We start from the raw sequence: 16748 nt of genomic DNA, 5'->3' as shown, positions 1-16748 counted from the left end.
TAAATGTACAACTCTAGTAGGCATTTAAGAATTACATGCATGCATCGTTTTATCCATGTCGCCTTGGCCCCAAAGTGTTTTGCATGAATTATGCTAATAAGCTCATATTTAGTATAACACATTATTAGTCCCAGCAGAGGCTGCTTCACACTTAGCGCATGTGGTGTAATTGCATTGTACAGTAGATGTTAATGCAGCCGGTCAGTGTAGTTAGGCTGATGGCAGCTAGAGGGCGAGACCGGTGTGTGTTTTGTATAGAATGTTATGTTATGCGGGAGCAGAGCAAGAACAAGAAAATAAAGTGTGGTTATGACTCGTACAGTGGACCCGCGTATAATTAAATAACACGACATGGTGTCAGAAGTCCTGTACTGATCCATATAACCTCGACTGAATGAACCTGTGTCTGGCGGAACTCGTGGAAAAAACGAGGGGAAAATATGGCGGATGAGACTGCACAGAGAGCACCGGCGGGGCCGAGCGCGACATTCAGCATCCAGCCACCGGAATCCTTCGACTTTTCAAAACCGCAGGAGTGGTCCAAATGGATACGGAGGTTCGAGAGATTCCGTCTCGCCAGTAATTTGAACGTCAGCTCGGAGGAAAACCAAGTCAACACGTTGATTTACTGCATGGGAGACGAGGCGGACGATGTGCTTCGCGGTCTGAGTTTAACAGCGGAGCAAAGGACAACGTATGAGGGGGTACGTGATGGTTTCCAGGCTTTTTTCATTGTGAAGAAAAATGTGATCTATGAGCGCGCCAAATTCAATATGCGCCGACAGGGAGAAAATGAGACAGTGGATGCTTTTGTGACAGCACCGTATGCGCTAGCAGAACATTGCAACTATGGAGTGCTACATGATGAGCTGATACGTGATAGGCTCGTTGTCGGTCTCACGGACAAACGGCTGTCAGAACGCATGCAGCTTGACCCAGATTTGACTTTGCAGAGGGCTATCAACATGGCGAGGCAAAGTGAAGAGGTAAAGCGACAACAATCCTCCTTGCGAGGTGACTCTAGAGCTGAGGCTAGCGATGCTAAGTCAGTAGATAGAGTGCATAAAATCAGTCGTAAGCCTGTTAGAACCAGACTGCTCCAGACTGATAGTCGTCAAGCTAAAACACGTGGATTCCGAGAAGACGGCAAAAAAGGGCCAACCTGTCAGAGATGTGGTGGCGCTCCATCCCATTCAAAGCAGGATTGTCCAGCGAATGAAGTCAAATGCCACGCATGTGGGAAAAAAGGACATTACAGGCGTGTATGCAGGGCACCAAAAACAGTGCATGAGGTTGAAGAGGATGAACATGGTTTGTTCCTGGGCGGTGTTAAGTGTGAGGGTGAGCCGTGGACTGTTGACTTAAGCATAAACAACAAAAACGTGTCATTTAAAATTGATACAGGTGCCGATGTGACAGTCCTACCCCTTAAGGTGTTTAAGGAGCTCTACAGACACAACCACCCCCCCAGTCTCCACAAACCAACCAAGGCTCTGCTGGGTCCCGGGGGGAGTCGTTTGGATGTCGTTGGTGTCAGTGAGCTTGCACTGAGGAAGGGTGACAAAGAAATACTTGAGGATGTCTTTGTCATCAGACACCTGCACACTGCTTTGCTGGGGAGACCTGCCATTAGCAAGCTGGAGCTTGTGGCTCGTCTGGAGAGCATAACTATAGAGATGCTTAAAAAGTGCTACCCAAAGCTGTGCAGTGGTCTCGGTGAGGTACGTCAGCCCTACGACATCAAACTGAAACCTGGAGCTCAACCTTTTTCCTTGAAGACGCCACGGAGAATCCCGTTGCCTCTGATGGACAAAGTTAAGCAGGAGCTGGCCCGTATGGAAGAGCTAGGGGTGATCAGCAGGATTGAGGAGCCAACTGATTGGTGCTCAGGCATGGTGGTGGTACCGAAGAAGACAGAAGATGTACGCATATGTGTCGATCTTACACACCTCAATGAGTCTGTGTGTCGAGAGAAGTACATACTGCCATCGGTGGAGGAAACATTGGGCAGATTGGCTGGTGCCAGCATATTCAGCAAGCTGGACGCTAACATGGGGTTTTGGCAGATACCTCTGACGGAAAACTTAGCCAAATACACCACATCACAGATGGTATGGAAGGGGTGGTTTGCCACATGGACGACGTGCTGGTCTGGGGCAGAACGCAGGAGGAGCATGACTCTCGCCTACACGCTGTGCTGGGCAGGATCCAAAAAGCTGGCATCACCCTAAACATTAACAAGTGCGACATCGCGAAACAGCAGGTGACATTTTTAGGGCATGTTCTCTCAGCCAGCGGTATCAGCCCTGACCCAAGCAAGACCCAGGCTGTGAGGGACATGAAGGAGCCACAAAGTGTGAGTGAGTTAAGGAGCTTTCTGGGAATGGTTAACCAGCTTGGAAAGTTTATCCCACAGCTCGCAGAGAGAGACAAACCTCTAAGAGACTTACTGTCTAAGAAAAACTGCTGGAGATGGGACATTGACCAGGCTAGAGCATTTCAGAACCTGAAAGATGCGCTCACATCACCGCCAGTGTTGGCCATGTATGACCCAAGCCGTGACTGCAAGGTGTCAGCGGACACATCATCGTATGGCTTAGGGGGTGTGTTGCTTCAAAGATGGGATGAGGAGTGGAGACCCGTTGCCTACGCGTCACGCTCCCTCACTGCAACAGAACAGAGATACGCTCAGGTTGAAAAGGAGGCTTTAGGTCTGACCTGGGCTTGTGAGCGGTTCCGCAACTTTCTTATTGGCAAACACTTTCAAATGGAGACAGACCATAAGCCGCTGCTAAGTCTGCTGGGGGCACAAACTCTGGATGCGCTCCCTCCCAGAATTCAACGCTTTAGGATGCGCCTCATGCGATATTCCTACTCGATTTCGCATGTACCAGGCAAACACCTGTGGACAGCTGACACGCTCTCACGATCTCCAGTGAAAGCAAAAGAAACACTTCAAGACAAGGAGTTGTTGGAGAGCACAAATATTTATGTGGACATATTGATGGACAATCTGCCAGCTAGCAACAATTTCTTGGAGCAGCTGAGAGAAGAGCTGAAGAGGGACAGCGTATGTGCTCGCGTGATGCAGCTGTGTGAGGAAGGATGGCCCACACATTTCAACAGCGAACCAGCGCTAAGACTGTACTGGGCAGAACGGGCATTCCTCACCGTACATGATGGTCTGCTAATCAAAGGGGACAGGTTGGTTATACCTGCAACTATGAGAAATGATGTGCTCACCAGACTACACGAAGGTCACCAGGGAGTGGTTAAGTGCAGAGAGCGGGCACGACAGTCGGTTTGGTGGCCAGGGCTAAGCCAGCAGATAAATGAGCTTGTCCTTAACTGTCGGACATGTTGCCAAGAGAGAGAAAACCACACAGAACCGCTGATACCATCACAGTATCCGGGGCGGCCGTGGCAAAAGCTAGGAGCCGATCTGTTTATGCTGAGAGGGAAAACCTACCTTCTTGTTGTGGATTATACCTCAAGATTTGTTGAGATTGCCCCTCTCACACCTTCAAGGTCAGAGGATGCGATCCATCATCTCAAAGGGATTTTTGCACGTCATGGGATCCCCGAGCAGCTGGTAACAGATAATGGGCCACAGTTTTCAGGGGCAGCTTTTGAGACATTTGCAAAAGTGTATGGCTTCCGTCACATCACAAGCAGCCCGAAATATCCCCAAAGCAACGGCGAAGCCGAACGAGCAGTTAAGACTGTCAAGAATCTATTGCGGAAAGCTGCTGATCCACACTTGGCTCTGCTCGCTTACAGAGCCACCCCACTGCAGAATGGCTATAGTCCAGCCCAACTCTTGATGGGGAGACGGCTTCGCACCACAGTGCCAATACTGCCTTCTCTGCTTGACCCCGCACTTCCTGATAGTGTGGTTGTCGCCCAGTGGGAAAGGGAGAGGAGGACTAAAGAGGCACAGTCATATAACCTTCGTCATCGCGCACGCAGCCTCGACAGGCTCACTCCAGGCCAAGAAGTGTGGATAACAGACCAGAGAGCCAGCGGCACCGTTATTGGCAGCCACTTCACACCACGATCATATCTCGTGGAGGGACCTCGTGGGACAATTAGGCGGAATCGTCGGCATCTTGTTCCCATGAAACACTCTCCAGACCAAACTGAGAGCAATAATGGGGAGCCAGAATCTGCAGAAGCCGGGGAGCAGTGCTCCACGGACATGCCAGAGACAGTTTCTCCAGAGCTTCCATCTACACCCAGAACCAGATCCGGAAGAGTGGTTGTGAGACCAACCAGATTGGACTTGTGACTGATAAGATGGAAAGGACAGTTTTACACAAGAATACCCCTCTTTCGTAGTATTCTTTGCACAATAAGGGTAAAAGTGTAAAATCTAAAAAGTTGTCATTTTCAAATATGCATGTTCAGAAGTTGGGAAATGCAGGGGGTGTGACGAGTTGGCATGTAAGAATTCGTGTTACTTAACGGGTTAATTAGAGTTAAGATTTTTGTTATATAGTATTCCTTGCAGGTAAGCGCAGGACCAGACCTTCCAGCCACAGAGGCAGAATAACCCTCTAAGGTCTGGTGAGTCAATGGTAGTCTACCCATTGATTCTAGAAAGGGGAGATGTGGTGTAATTGCATTGTACAGTAGATGTTAATGCAGCCGGTCAGTGTAGTTAGGCTGATGGCAGCTAGAGGGCGAGACCGGTGTGTGTTTTGTATAGAATGTTATGTTATGCGGGAGCAGAGCAAGAACAAGAAAATAAAGTGTGGTTATGACTCGTACAGTGGACCCGCGTATAATTAAATAACACGACAGCGCATACATGGATATTGACTTTGGCTAACCCATTTGCTAACTGGTGGAACTTGAAACTTACGTTTAGTTCTCTGGAGTTGTACATATTAAAACTGGGGCAGCAAAATTGTAGGCACAGGACATACTTACAAAAGCAGTGATTAATCATTACATAATTAGGCGGTAGAACTTGGTTTACATTGCAAATAGTTATGTATACTAAGTTGAAATGTAGAAGCTTCTGAATTGTAAAATTGTTGTGCCTGGTCTATTTTAGGTTAGCTTAAGGGTGAATCCATCAATAATATATTTACCAGACAGTTATTTTTTTCCTTTTATTTTATTCTGATGCCCAGTGTTCATTAGTGAAAGACTTAGTTTTTTTTCTGTCAGGGGCTGGGTCTGTGACCCAGCATTTTGAGTTTATTTTGTATTTTTGCTTTCTTATGTTATATTGAAATGAGGTGAAGTTCTTGTATTGTTGTTATTATTAGTTAAGGTTTAGTTGAGTTCTGGGCTAGTTATGTTTCATCTGTGTCTCCTTGGTTATGTGTCTTTTCTGTTCTCTGTGTAGTCTGTCTTGTCTTCCGTGTTTTACTGTTATGTCCATGCCAGGGCAGAAGTAAATTTTCTGGGGTGAAGATGCTGTTTACCTTGACCAGCTAAGACTACAGATTGTAGATGAAGTCGAGAAAAGTGAAAAAAATCCTGATTACAAAGCTGATGCACACAACTTTGGCCTTGCGATGCAAAGAGATCATCAATGATGACCAACCAGTAGGTCAGATCCTGGATTGCTGGCCTACTCTGAAATCCCAGTCCCAGGTAAGAATGTATATAGATGTATCTAACAAGATGTATTTTATATCAACTCCTGTTATCTGGCCTGTTTGAACAAATTATGCCTTTGGAGTGTAAGGATTTTGATGTATTTTGCAAAGATTTATAGACTAATTGAAACTTGTAAACATAAATTTATCCTGTGTGTTCAGATCTGTGCAGAATTGCACAGGATTACAAACCTCCACCTGAAGAACCACTTTTATGGTGTGTTGGACCAACATGCTCCCCGGCTCCAGAGCTTATTCAGAAAGAAAGCTGTTTGCACAGGGAACGTGTCTGATGTCCTGTCTCAGCTCTTCAGAAGCTATAATCTCCAGGTTAGTGGGTTTTTGTCTTGTTTTTTGAGCTTTATTTAATTTGATCAATTTTTAAATTTTAACTACCATTCTTGACTAGGTTAGCCAATAATTTAAAATAAAAAATTTTCTTGTGATGTAGGAACAAGCTGATATCCATGCCCAACGTGCTGGTGTGCTTCATGCCCTCCCTGCCTATTTGTACCAAGACACCTCTACCTTCATCAAAACGTGGGATGTAAGTTTTGGACAAAGTTGTGAACAATATCTTAGTAGCATCCTTGTTTAGATTTCTCAAAACATTATGACACTTTGACAGTTTGAGAAACATCTCCATGCTTGGATCTGTCTACAACAGTGTCCATGTCACATAATGGAAACACTACATGTTTTTAATGTGTGTAGACCTTCTATAATGTTCCTAGCCCAACCATACATCACTGTACAAATGAAAAAAAAAAAAAATTACTCCTATTGACTTTCTGTTGTTATTGCTACGAAGAGGTATGACTTTGCTTTACTAAAAGTATTATTTGTGTCAGTTTGTTTTCTCAAATCGTTGGTGTGTTGTGGCTTTTTTGTTGTTCAAACAATTGATTTCTGAGCTAGTAATAATCCAGAAATGTGACTTGTATAGATGAAACTAAGAGAAACAGGAATGCACTAACATGTAGTAATTTTGTTTTCTGTAGATGATGCATTCTGATAGACCAGGTATTAGTGAAGTGCCACTTGGACTCCTCCTCATCAGAGCCAATTCCAGCGATGCAACATTCTTCTGCCCTGAGAAGACTGCAGTTTTGGTCGAGGGTAACATGATCATTGTTTTCACCACCCTGGCTGATGCATTTCTAGTAATATTTGGACTGACCTACACCCTGCACCTAAGCTACCCAACATGTTTGGCCAACATTTTTGACTTTATTCAGAACGTTTTGATGGGTCTGGAGGGTGGGAAGTTGAAGCCCAAAGTGCTGAGTCTTAAAAATGATCTTTTGGCAACAGAATAATGTCCAGGATTCCTACACAGCCCTCAAGTGCCTGTTAAAGCAAGTAATTCAGTTTATCATGTTTCCAAGTCTGGATAAGTTTTTTAAAAAAAGAGAATAGAATAAATAAATCTTTGCAGACTCCGTTTCATACTTCATTATCTTAAATTCACATCCAAAGTAAAAGGGGTGATTTTATTTAATTTTTTTCCCCCATCATCACTTGTGTTTTAGTTGATTTTGATTGTGTTTTTAGTCAGATAACTGTAAATCCATAGAGAAAATGAAGGACAATCTCACTACATTTCTGGCTTCTAGGTGGGATCTTGAATGTCACTTAAGGAACGTTCCTCCTGAACTGCTCATAACTGACATAAGGCGCTAAGGAGGTTTATAACACTTTGTTTTATGTCTCTAAAGAAGTATTTTTCTATTTAATGTTTTATTGCTTTGTTGTTGAGACTGTGATTGCACTCTACAAATGTGCATTTTGCATAACCACAGTATTGGCATATTAAAAAGGTTACCAATTCAGTGTATTAGCTGCACTATACTATACTATTACTTTCATTTGGTTTTCCCACCTAATAATGCAGGATTTTCTTTTCCTTTTGTTTGTTTTTTTTTTTTTTAATAAAAAGGCCATACTCATGTGTTAATCAAATCTGAATACTCTTAAAACATGTTGTGAAATTCTTTATTTCTAATATTGTAACCTTGTGCCAAAACTGGACATTTCTGACATTATTCCCTATAAAATGTGGTGGATTTATGTCTTTGGGCTTTTTGTTAGAAATGCTATGTGTTAAAGTAACTCAATAAATTTGTAACTTGAATTTATATTTTCTGTCTTATGTTTTTACAAGTGTAATTATTTTGGGCACTTTTTTTTTATATCAAATTCAAAACACAGTAGATTTCGATATTACAAGCATTTGTATTTTAAATTTTTGAGTTGTATTAGCTTAAAATGGTTAACATTTTGAAACTAAATATTAATTCCTAATAGTTACTTGAGCTAGATTTGTACTTGAAACTCAAAATATCAAGTACAGAGTACTAAACCAAAAATGTGGATATAACATAAAAACATTTATCAATGGTAATTAAAAATATTTATCTAAAGCTAATAAATAAAGTGTGTTTATTTAACTTTTATTTTTAAGTTTTAGTTACTTAAAATATTTTATGTAATCAGTTTCACCAAAAGTTTTGAGTTAAATTAACTTATTGGGTTTTACAGTGTAGAATAATATGTTGAAATAACAAACATCTATAATTACATTTTACAGTGTAGGGGCCACCGTAGATGACTGCTGTTTGACCCACTTTATCTTTAGATTAGTTTCACAGTCATACATACTATATGGCAACATTAGCTGGTCAGAGGTGCTTTTGGCAGCATTCAAGTTAATGTCCCTTTCTTTGAATTCATCCCATTCTCTTCAAGTATTGCTGATGATTAATTTCCACAAATGCATTGTAAAAATCAGACTATCATCTATCAGTAATAGATCCCTTCCAATCATAATCAATTATCATTGATCAGTTATTTACACCCAGCTGAGATCACCACACTACTTTAGCCTTCAGATTTACTGCTAATATTAAATGTTTTCCAGAATTAATTAAAACAATGAAATATTTTCATTTCATTTGTTTGATTTTTGTCTACTAAAGAGATTTCGTGATGCTCCAGATTGTATCAAAGAATTCCCCAACTTACCCAACCTGAGAAGCTTAATCACTTAATAAGAGCTCAACAGTCACAGTAACTGAACTGGATCACATCCAATGAATTTCATTTTCGTTTTCTTTTTCCAGTGAGCCATTCATTTCTCTGCTATTCAGACTTTCTACTATATGTCCCAGTCACTGGCTCTCGGCAGACGCAATGAATGGTCATATTTAGATTATTTTCTAAATATACTTACAGTATATGCTGAGCTTCCTGGAAAGCTGCTGCTGTTGATGATTTTTATCTCACCAACATTCACCCACAGATTTCACCAAGGCTTGGCAAGTAAACTCAGTTTGTCAGTGTTATAAAGTGGTTGCCAATGTCACACATCCGTTTATGTCTGCAAAAAGCCTCTAACCTGAGAATGGAAACATTTCTGCATTTTAATAGTGGAAAATATACATATTTACATATTTTTTTAATGTTTAATCATTTTTACATGGACAAAAATAAGTACACATGAGACCACACAGATCTTCAGAGACAGAAAAAAATAACATGAAATTGACATAATCTGAATCTCAAAGGTCCCTGGATTAACATCATCAAGCTCTTTAACTTAGTCATTCCTGTGTGTTTGATGGCATGCTTATGACGTTATTTCAGAATCAGCTTCACTTCAAATACAACAATTTGAAAAAATATGGCAAAAATCTGAGAAAGAGGGAAACCCACCATGTTAGACCATCTCTTAAAAGCGCTCTTTGTGCTTTAACATGTTTTAACTCACTCTATCATCAGCAGCCATTATAAAGGCTATAAAAACAAGATTTCAGATAGCACGATGCTCACGTTCCTCACGAGTACAGTATGAATCACAGGGAAAGGACTCTAAGAGCACCGAGACTTCCTAACACAAAGTGTCAGAGTCCTGGGTCTGAGCAACCCAGGATCCCTGAGCAGTTATGGACTAACATTATAATATATAGTTTGTATTGCTGTCCCTCGTTTCTCCCTGCTTGTATGTGTGTGTATGTGTTTCTGCGGGCGCCTTCAGGCCTGGTGGGTGTGGCCCTGCTGGCAGGCTGGCCACACCAGAAGCCACACACCTGCTGCTGATCAGGCCTCGTCGGGGGAGCTACTTAAGAGAGTCTTGGAGCTCCCACTGATGCGGGATCATTTCATGAGACTTCCTGTCAGTTCTCCAGCTGGTCTGTTTGTTTAAAACTTTTTAACATGTGTGAGGTCACTTTAGTCAATTAATAACAGACTACAACTTCATGTTGATCGTGTTTATCTTTAAAAACAAAATCAGTCAGAAAGCAATATAAACCCGAATTTGAATAAGAAACTTTGTGTAAAGTTAAATTCAAACATTTTCCATTTAAATAAACTGACAAAAAGACAAGTGTGATCACAAACAGACCAAAAAGTCAGAATATGCTGCATAAAATCAAATACGTCTGTTAGGACCTTCAGATTAAATGTAATCTGTTTAAATACATGACTATAAACGGAGGACCAAAATCTCAGCATTTCAATCTCTGAATAGTTTTAGTTTCTTTCAATAAATGGTTGTGAATGTCTTATATATCCTCCATTTATTAACTCTGTCCTGTCACATGCCCATGTCAGTGTGCGTAAGTATGTTCTTTGTTCTGAAGGCACGTTTTACAGCCTTTGTCAGATCCATCTTTACACCCGGTGCCTGTGTCTGTGAGATGCACCAATAGAATCTATGAATGGTTGGTGATCAAGCTAGCTCCCATTAGCTGATGTCCTGAATTCGTATTTGAGGTGAGAGACAAACGACTCGAGGTCCATTGTGCGTCAAAACAATGATTTTATTAAAGCACATATATATGTGGGAAGCCGAGCACGATCACCCAAACAGCATCGATCTTCTCAGAACAATAAATGAGCCGTCATATATATATAGTTGATGACGAGCATAATGCGTCAAAAGCAGATAACAAACATGCATGAGTTCCAGTAATTCCACCCTGGACATATTCTAAAAAAGAACAGTTCCTTCCTCTGTTCCTCCACCACCGCCAGATGCTTCCTGTTATTTCATTTAATGCACTTCACTTATCTGTGTAACTAAACTGTCACGTACGCAGGTAAAACAACTTGCAGTTTCGAGCAAAACAAGTCTAAATACTGTGTATGTGTGTTCAGGCAGCCTGTGCGTGTGTCTTGACCTCAGTGCATGACCTCACTCGACAAACAAAGACATTTTAGAAGTATACTTCCTGACTCCGTTTGAGTCATTTGTTACTAGGCAAACTCCAATGCAGCAGGCTGCTGAACACACACAGGCCTTTATTCTATTCCTATATAATATGTGGTGAATTGTAAGCATGTATGCAATCCTACGGTAGCTTTCTCAATTAATCGGCCAGACATTGCGCTGCCCGTAGCTTCAAACCATTAATTAACTTGACCAAGCTTCAACTCTTTAATTAGCACAAAAATGCAATGTGTATAACATGATTACAGTTGCACCTGCAATAAAAGATTATTATGTGATTATGCTCACACCTGAAATACAAACTTTAATGTAACATCAACAGCTTCAATAAGTGCTCTGATGAAATGATAATGATAAATGATAAGTAATGCAACAGTAATAATAATGATTATTGTTAAAAGATTTTACCTTAATAATTGTTTAGGCTTATTTGAATTTTGTAGTAATGCCTGTACATAGCATGTCAGCAAATTCTTTAGCTGGAACAAAGTGACCACATGAGGAAGTTGCTCAAGTTTAGACAACACCCACATGTATTGTTTTAACCCACTACAAGATCGTTAATCAACTTGTCCATCTTTGTCTTGCAAGGCTGCATCCTGTGCAGCCTCGTATGCAATCACCAGATAAGAAGTTGTTTTTTCCTAACTTGTACTCCACCCATGAGTGTTACGTGAGTAGGACAGTATATAATAAAGTCTGAGCAGATGCCTGGCGCGCTTTTCCTGCACGTCTCTGTAGTTGACGGAACGTGGTCAGGCATTCGCCCATGTACATGAATTAACTCTGGGCCCGTGATTCTTTGCTTTCCTGAGGTTTTTCTCCTAACAATTATGAATAATAACAGTAAAATAATATTCTCATCCCGACACTGATAACTTTGAACTTGGAAAAAAAAACAATACGAAAGAACAATAATAGCCATAAATCTGCCATTAATTGTATTTCAAATGGCTTTTCTATAAGGATCCAGTCATAATAGAAATCAGAAACAAAGTTAAAACTATGCTTTAAGCTTTGAATTTAATGTTTAAAACACGTGATCACATCATGGCAGTTACACAGTATTTTGAAACAACATATTAGATGTGCTCCACGTTTGCCAGTCATGGCCACTTCACTTTTCTTTTCTCGGCCATTTTTGCTTATGGAATGAAACTTCCCAAGGCTCTAGATTTTTTTCAGATGTTTTAATTTTCAACTTCAGCTCCTACAATATATCAATAGTATACACTACATCAGATTGTTCCTCTTGGCTCCACTTTTGGTCAATTAAAACTCATTATAATGACATTTTTAATTCCTTATTGTAAAATTACACGATTTCCTAAATCATGCAATTTTGGTAAAATTGCTTTCATTCTAAACTCAACACATGAAAATTGCTTTTTTTAATGTTGGGGTTTTTTTTTGTTTTGTTTTACTAAATTGCATAATTTACCTATTTTTGGCCAAACAAGCAATTTCATGTAATATTCTTTGTTTCCAATAGGGGTGTATGATGGCTTACTGCACTCCAGTGGACCAAAAGAATGACACAGTTTTGACCAATGACTGTATAAAAGATGGACGACGCGACACCGCCTCCTCCCATTGTGCAAAAATAAAGCCAAAATATCCCGCTTGTGGAGGCTGCCGTCTTGCATTTTTGGAGCCAGAGTCTGCGCAGTATTGACTTGAGGTGGAGCGACTGCGTCACGCTCCCGCCCACACACCCGCTGGACATGACCGCAAACGATATTTTGAGGGCGTTCCAAGATGGCCGAGTAAGTACACACTTACTGCCGAGCTTAGCAAATGTAACCCTATAATACGGTAGCAACACTGTGTCAACTCAGACCTTAGAAGCTTTTTCGGTATTTAAGCCAGAAAAGGACTGATTTTGATCAATTAAGAGACAAAATGTCACAGCGTGACAATAAAAGACCCTCGTCTAGCTCCAAGACGAAGCTACTGCTAAAGGCTAATGCTAGCCAAACAACCGGGTCGGTAAACCCACTGCTTGACAACTGCCATGACTATACGGCTCTTTCACTACCTCTCCCAATAACTGAGGACGTAATGGACAAGTTTCCACCTCTACCCGTCTCACCCAGCCAGTCTCCGGCGTCAAAGAAAGCGATGCATTCAAAGGTAGATAGCGTGGATATTGTTGAAACTCTATCAAAGCTAATAAACGAAAGAATGGATAACATTGCACTACAGATTGCCGGGATCAGAAAAACTGTGGACTTTGCATGTGAAGAGATAAAAGATGTCAAATGCAGAGTGGGCACATTGGAGCAGAAAATCTCCAAAGACAAAGAGTGTATGGATAAAAACCAGCAAAGAATCACAGATCTCTAGCGATATTCCAGACGGTGGAACCTCAGGCTGTTTGGTGTCAAAGAAGAGCAACAGGAGGATACATGGAAAGTTGCTATTGAGATTTGTCAGGCCGTGTTGCCTGAATGTAAAAACCAACTTTATGACACCATTGACACCGTACATCGGGTCGGCTCCAAACGCCCAAACAACACCAGTCCCAGACCTATTATCATCCAGTTCATCTCCCGCAGAACCAGAGATAGCCTGTGGAAAGCAGCCAAGACATCTCCATTCTTAAAGGAGAACCGGGACTTGAATTTTGCTGAGGACCTTTCCAGAGAAGAGAGGGAGTGCTGGAGCAAGTTGTGGCCCATTATCGAGAAGGCTCGCAGAGCAAATAAAACCGGCATAAGGCCTATGCCGGGGTTTTGTTAATGGGACAGAAGTTTTCCCGTCTTCAGAATGAGAGGTGAATATGGGGGGAGCTAAGGAATAGAAAAGACCCTACAATGTTGCACAGTTGCTTGGACTTGGTTGACTGTTTTTCATTGATCCCTCTGGTGTTTTGGATCATTAAGTCTATGCCTCATTTATAGTGTGAGGACACTTTAAGTTTCAGCACCTGAGTTGTATCCTAAAAAATATTTTGTGTATTTCTGCCGAGTTATTTTCATCCTTGCAATGCTCGGTCCCTTAGTGAGGTTTATTTTTTGTTAAGCACACAATATTGGTTCCTTAAATTTCTAGCTGTTTATTTTTTGTTTTCTTAATTGTCATTTTCTATTGTTTCCCTTAATGCCAGGGGGTTGAGACAGATCTGTAAACGTAAAGCCTTATTTTTGTTTGCTAAAAAATATAAAAGTCATTTTTGCTTTTTCCAAGAAAGCCATTCTGTATCTGCTGATGTGAACTTCTGGAAGTCTCAGTGGGGTAACGATGTTTAATATTCGCACGGCACAGAGAGGTCAGCTGGGGTCACAACTCTCAAAGGTAGCTTCGAAGGTATTGTTCTACATTCAGATTGTGACTCTTTGGGTCATTATATTTGTCTGGTAGTAGAATACAATCACTCCATTTTCATAATTGTCAATTTATATGGCTATAATACCAAACCTGAAAATGATCATTTAAGTGACTCTTTAGATACAAGGATTAGTTTTTGGCTCTCTAAATATCCCAGTTCAAACTTAATAATTGGAGGAGATTTTAATGTTTCACTGAATGACACTATAGATAGATGGCCCCCAGCACAACATTTTAGGAAAAATTTGAGATTGGAAACATTTATGGATAAATTTAATGTAACTGATATTTGGAGAGACAAATTTCCTGATGATATATCATTTACCTGGAGTAACCATTCTGATTCAAGGAAATCGCGTATTGATTTCTGGTTAATATCAAGTAGTCTATCAAAGGACAGTGTTACGGTCAATATCCTTACAACTCCACTTACGGATCATAGAGCAATATATATTAACCTGCAACTCTTTCCTACTATTGCAATTAATAGATCCTCATATTGGAAATTAAATAGCTCGCTTTTGAGCCATACAATTGTCAAATCTGACATCTCACGACTGTTAAAACACTTTATACACAAGGCTAGTATTGAGAATTCCTATAGCACAAACTGGGAAATTTTTAAATTTGAGACGAGTAAAATGTTGAGACAGTATGGGGCAAAAATAGCTAAGTCAAGGACAGCAGAAGAAGAAAATCTAATTGTTCAAATTTCCGCAATATATCAACTCCCACCAGACGAGGTCTCGGAGGAGGATAGATTACATCCTAGGTCCTTTCAATCTAAACTGGATGAGATTTACCGCCAGAAAGCTGAGGGAGCTTTCGTTCATTCAAGAAAAAGATGGATAGAAGAGGGAGAGCAGAATTCTGCTTATTTTTTCCGCTTAGAAAAACATAGATCCAAAGCCAATACTATTCATAAATTGAATATAAATGGTACGGTCAGTGATGATGCAAAAATTATCTCTCAATTTTGTTGTAATTTCTACTCAAAGTTGTATGAATCCAATTATAATGCAAAGGTCGCTACCCAATTTATTGACTCTGTAAACAATGTTGAAATGATTAAAAGTGCTGATAGGCTTTTTTGTGACAGTCCAATTACTGAAAAAGAGATATTGACATCTATTGAACTTCTTAAAAACAACAAATCTCCAGGCACAGATGGCCTGGTGGCTGAATTCTATAAATCATTCTCTTCTCAGCTTGCACCCTTTTTGTTGCAGGTTTATAATGAAAGTATTGAAAGGGGCACTCTTCCTCCCAGCCTTACTCAAGGACTTATTACTTTAATTCCCAAACCTAAGAAGGACCTACTTTTTATAGACAACTGGAGACCAATAAGCCTCCTAAATAATGATTATAAAATATTAGCTCTATTGCTAGCTAGAAGAATTAAATATATTTTGGACAATATTGTAGACGAGACACAGTCTGGTTTTATGACAAACAGGCACATCTTTAATAATATTAGACTCGTCTTGGATATTGGCTATCAAAACTCTGTATTCCAATGCTAATAGTTCTATTAGAATGAAAAATGGCACCACTTCTCGTTTTAGGCTTAATCGAGGGGTACGCCAGGGTTGCCCGATTAGCCCTTATCTTTTTTTACTTTGCACCCAAATTCTTGCCTCTCATATTTCGAATAGCCTTGTGAAGGGTATAAACATAGCAGACAGAGAGATTGTCATCAGTCAATTGGCAGATGATACCACAATTTTTCTTAAAAATGCCAGCCAAGTGCCAATTGCTTTACATGTAATAGAGGATTTCTCAAAAGGGTCTGGATTGGTCCTAAACTTAAATAAATGTCAATTATTACCTGTCAAAGAGTGTAATGTTCAGAGTATTTGTAATATAACTGTCAATAGAAAATTGTACTTAGTAGTCAGTATAATCTTTAATGATATAAGTTTGTATATGGTAGAATACTGCATGTAATCATTTGTGTTTAGAAGTATATAGTTGATGACATATTGAAAGAATGTCTCGCCCTAGGAAGTCTGTAACAACGTTGTGTACATTCCAGAGTGTTCTGCCACTTACCCCCACATCCTAGGAGCATGGGAAAGGTTGTACCTTGTCTTATTGTTTTACGGTAGGATTAACGTAGCTATTTCAGTTTTAGTCTAAGTGCCTTTTGTTTAGATGAACTGTTGGATTTTCCAGACCAGCAGGTTAAGGGAAGTCGTTTATGGGGTCACACTCTGACACACACACGCACACACACACACACCTCCACATTCCAATGTAAGGAACAAACGCTCACTGAAGTATAAATAAAGACCAGGGCAGTCCTCAGTGCGAATCTTGGAGCCTCACTCTTGTGTGTGAGCTCTGGAGGCTGCCCTTGCTAGCAAGAAATTCTGTGTGTTTCTCCTCTCTGATTCTCTGCTGAAGAAGTGTTTTAGAATATATCTGTGGCGTGGGTGTGGTCTCTGGCCAGCTGCAGAGGAGGGGTGACACAGTGAGCTTCCGGGGCAGCGCAGGGGCGGGGTGAACAGGTGTGCTGGGATCTGACAGTGATTGTGTGTCTTTATATGTTGGCAGTGACAGTCGGAGGAGGA

The 16748-nt window shown here is 40.7% G+C and overlaps 1 protein-coding gene across 1 annotated transcript; it reads left to right on the top strand.

Annotated features, from left to right (window-relative positions):
• The first annotated feature begins 5463 nt into the window (after nucleotides 1–5463).
• LOC148096043 (uncharacterized) lies at nucleotides 5464–6931 on the top strand. Its single transcript, XM_087836856.1, has 4 exons — nucleotides 5464–5607; nucleotides 5775–5942; nucleotides 6064–6159; nucleotides 6614–6931. The coding sequence occupies exons 1-4, from the start codon at nucleotides 5464–5466 to the stop codon at nucleotides 6929–6931; spliced, it is 726 nt and encodes a 241-aa protein (XP_087692982.1).
• Nucleotides 6932–16748: the final 9817 nt, after the last annotated feature.

Source organism: Neolamprologus brichardi, chromosome 23 (assembly GCF_056152115.1).
Source record: "Neolamprologus brichardi isolate AB-2024 chromosome 23, ASM5615211v1, whole genome shotgun sequence".
NCBI lineage: Eukaryota > Metazoa > Chordata > Actinopteri > Cichliformes > Cichlidae > Neolamprologus > Neolamprologus brichardi.
Note: the sequence above shows the minus strand (reverse complement) of the source record. Positions and strands in the feature narration are given on the sequence as shown.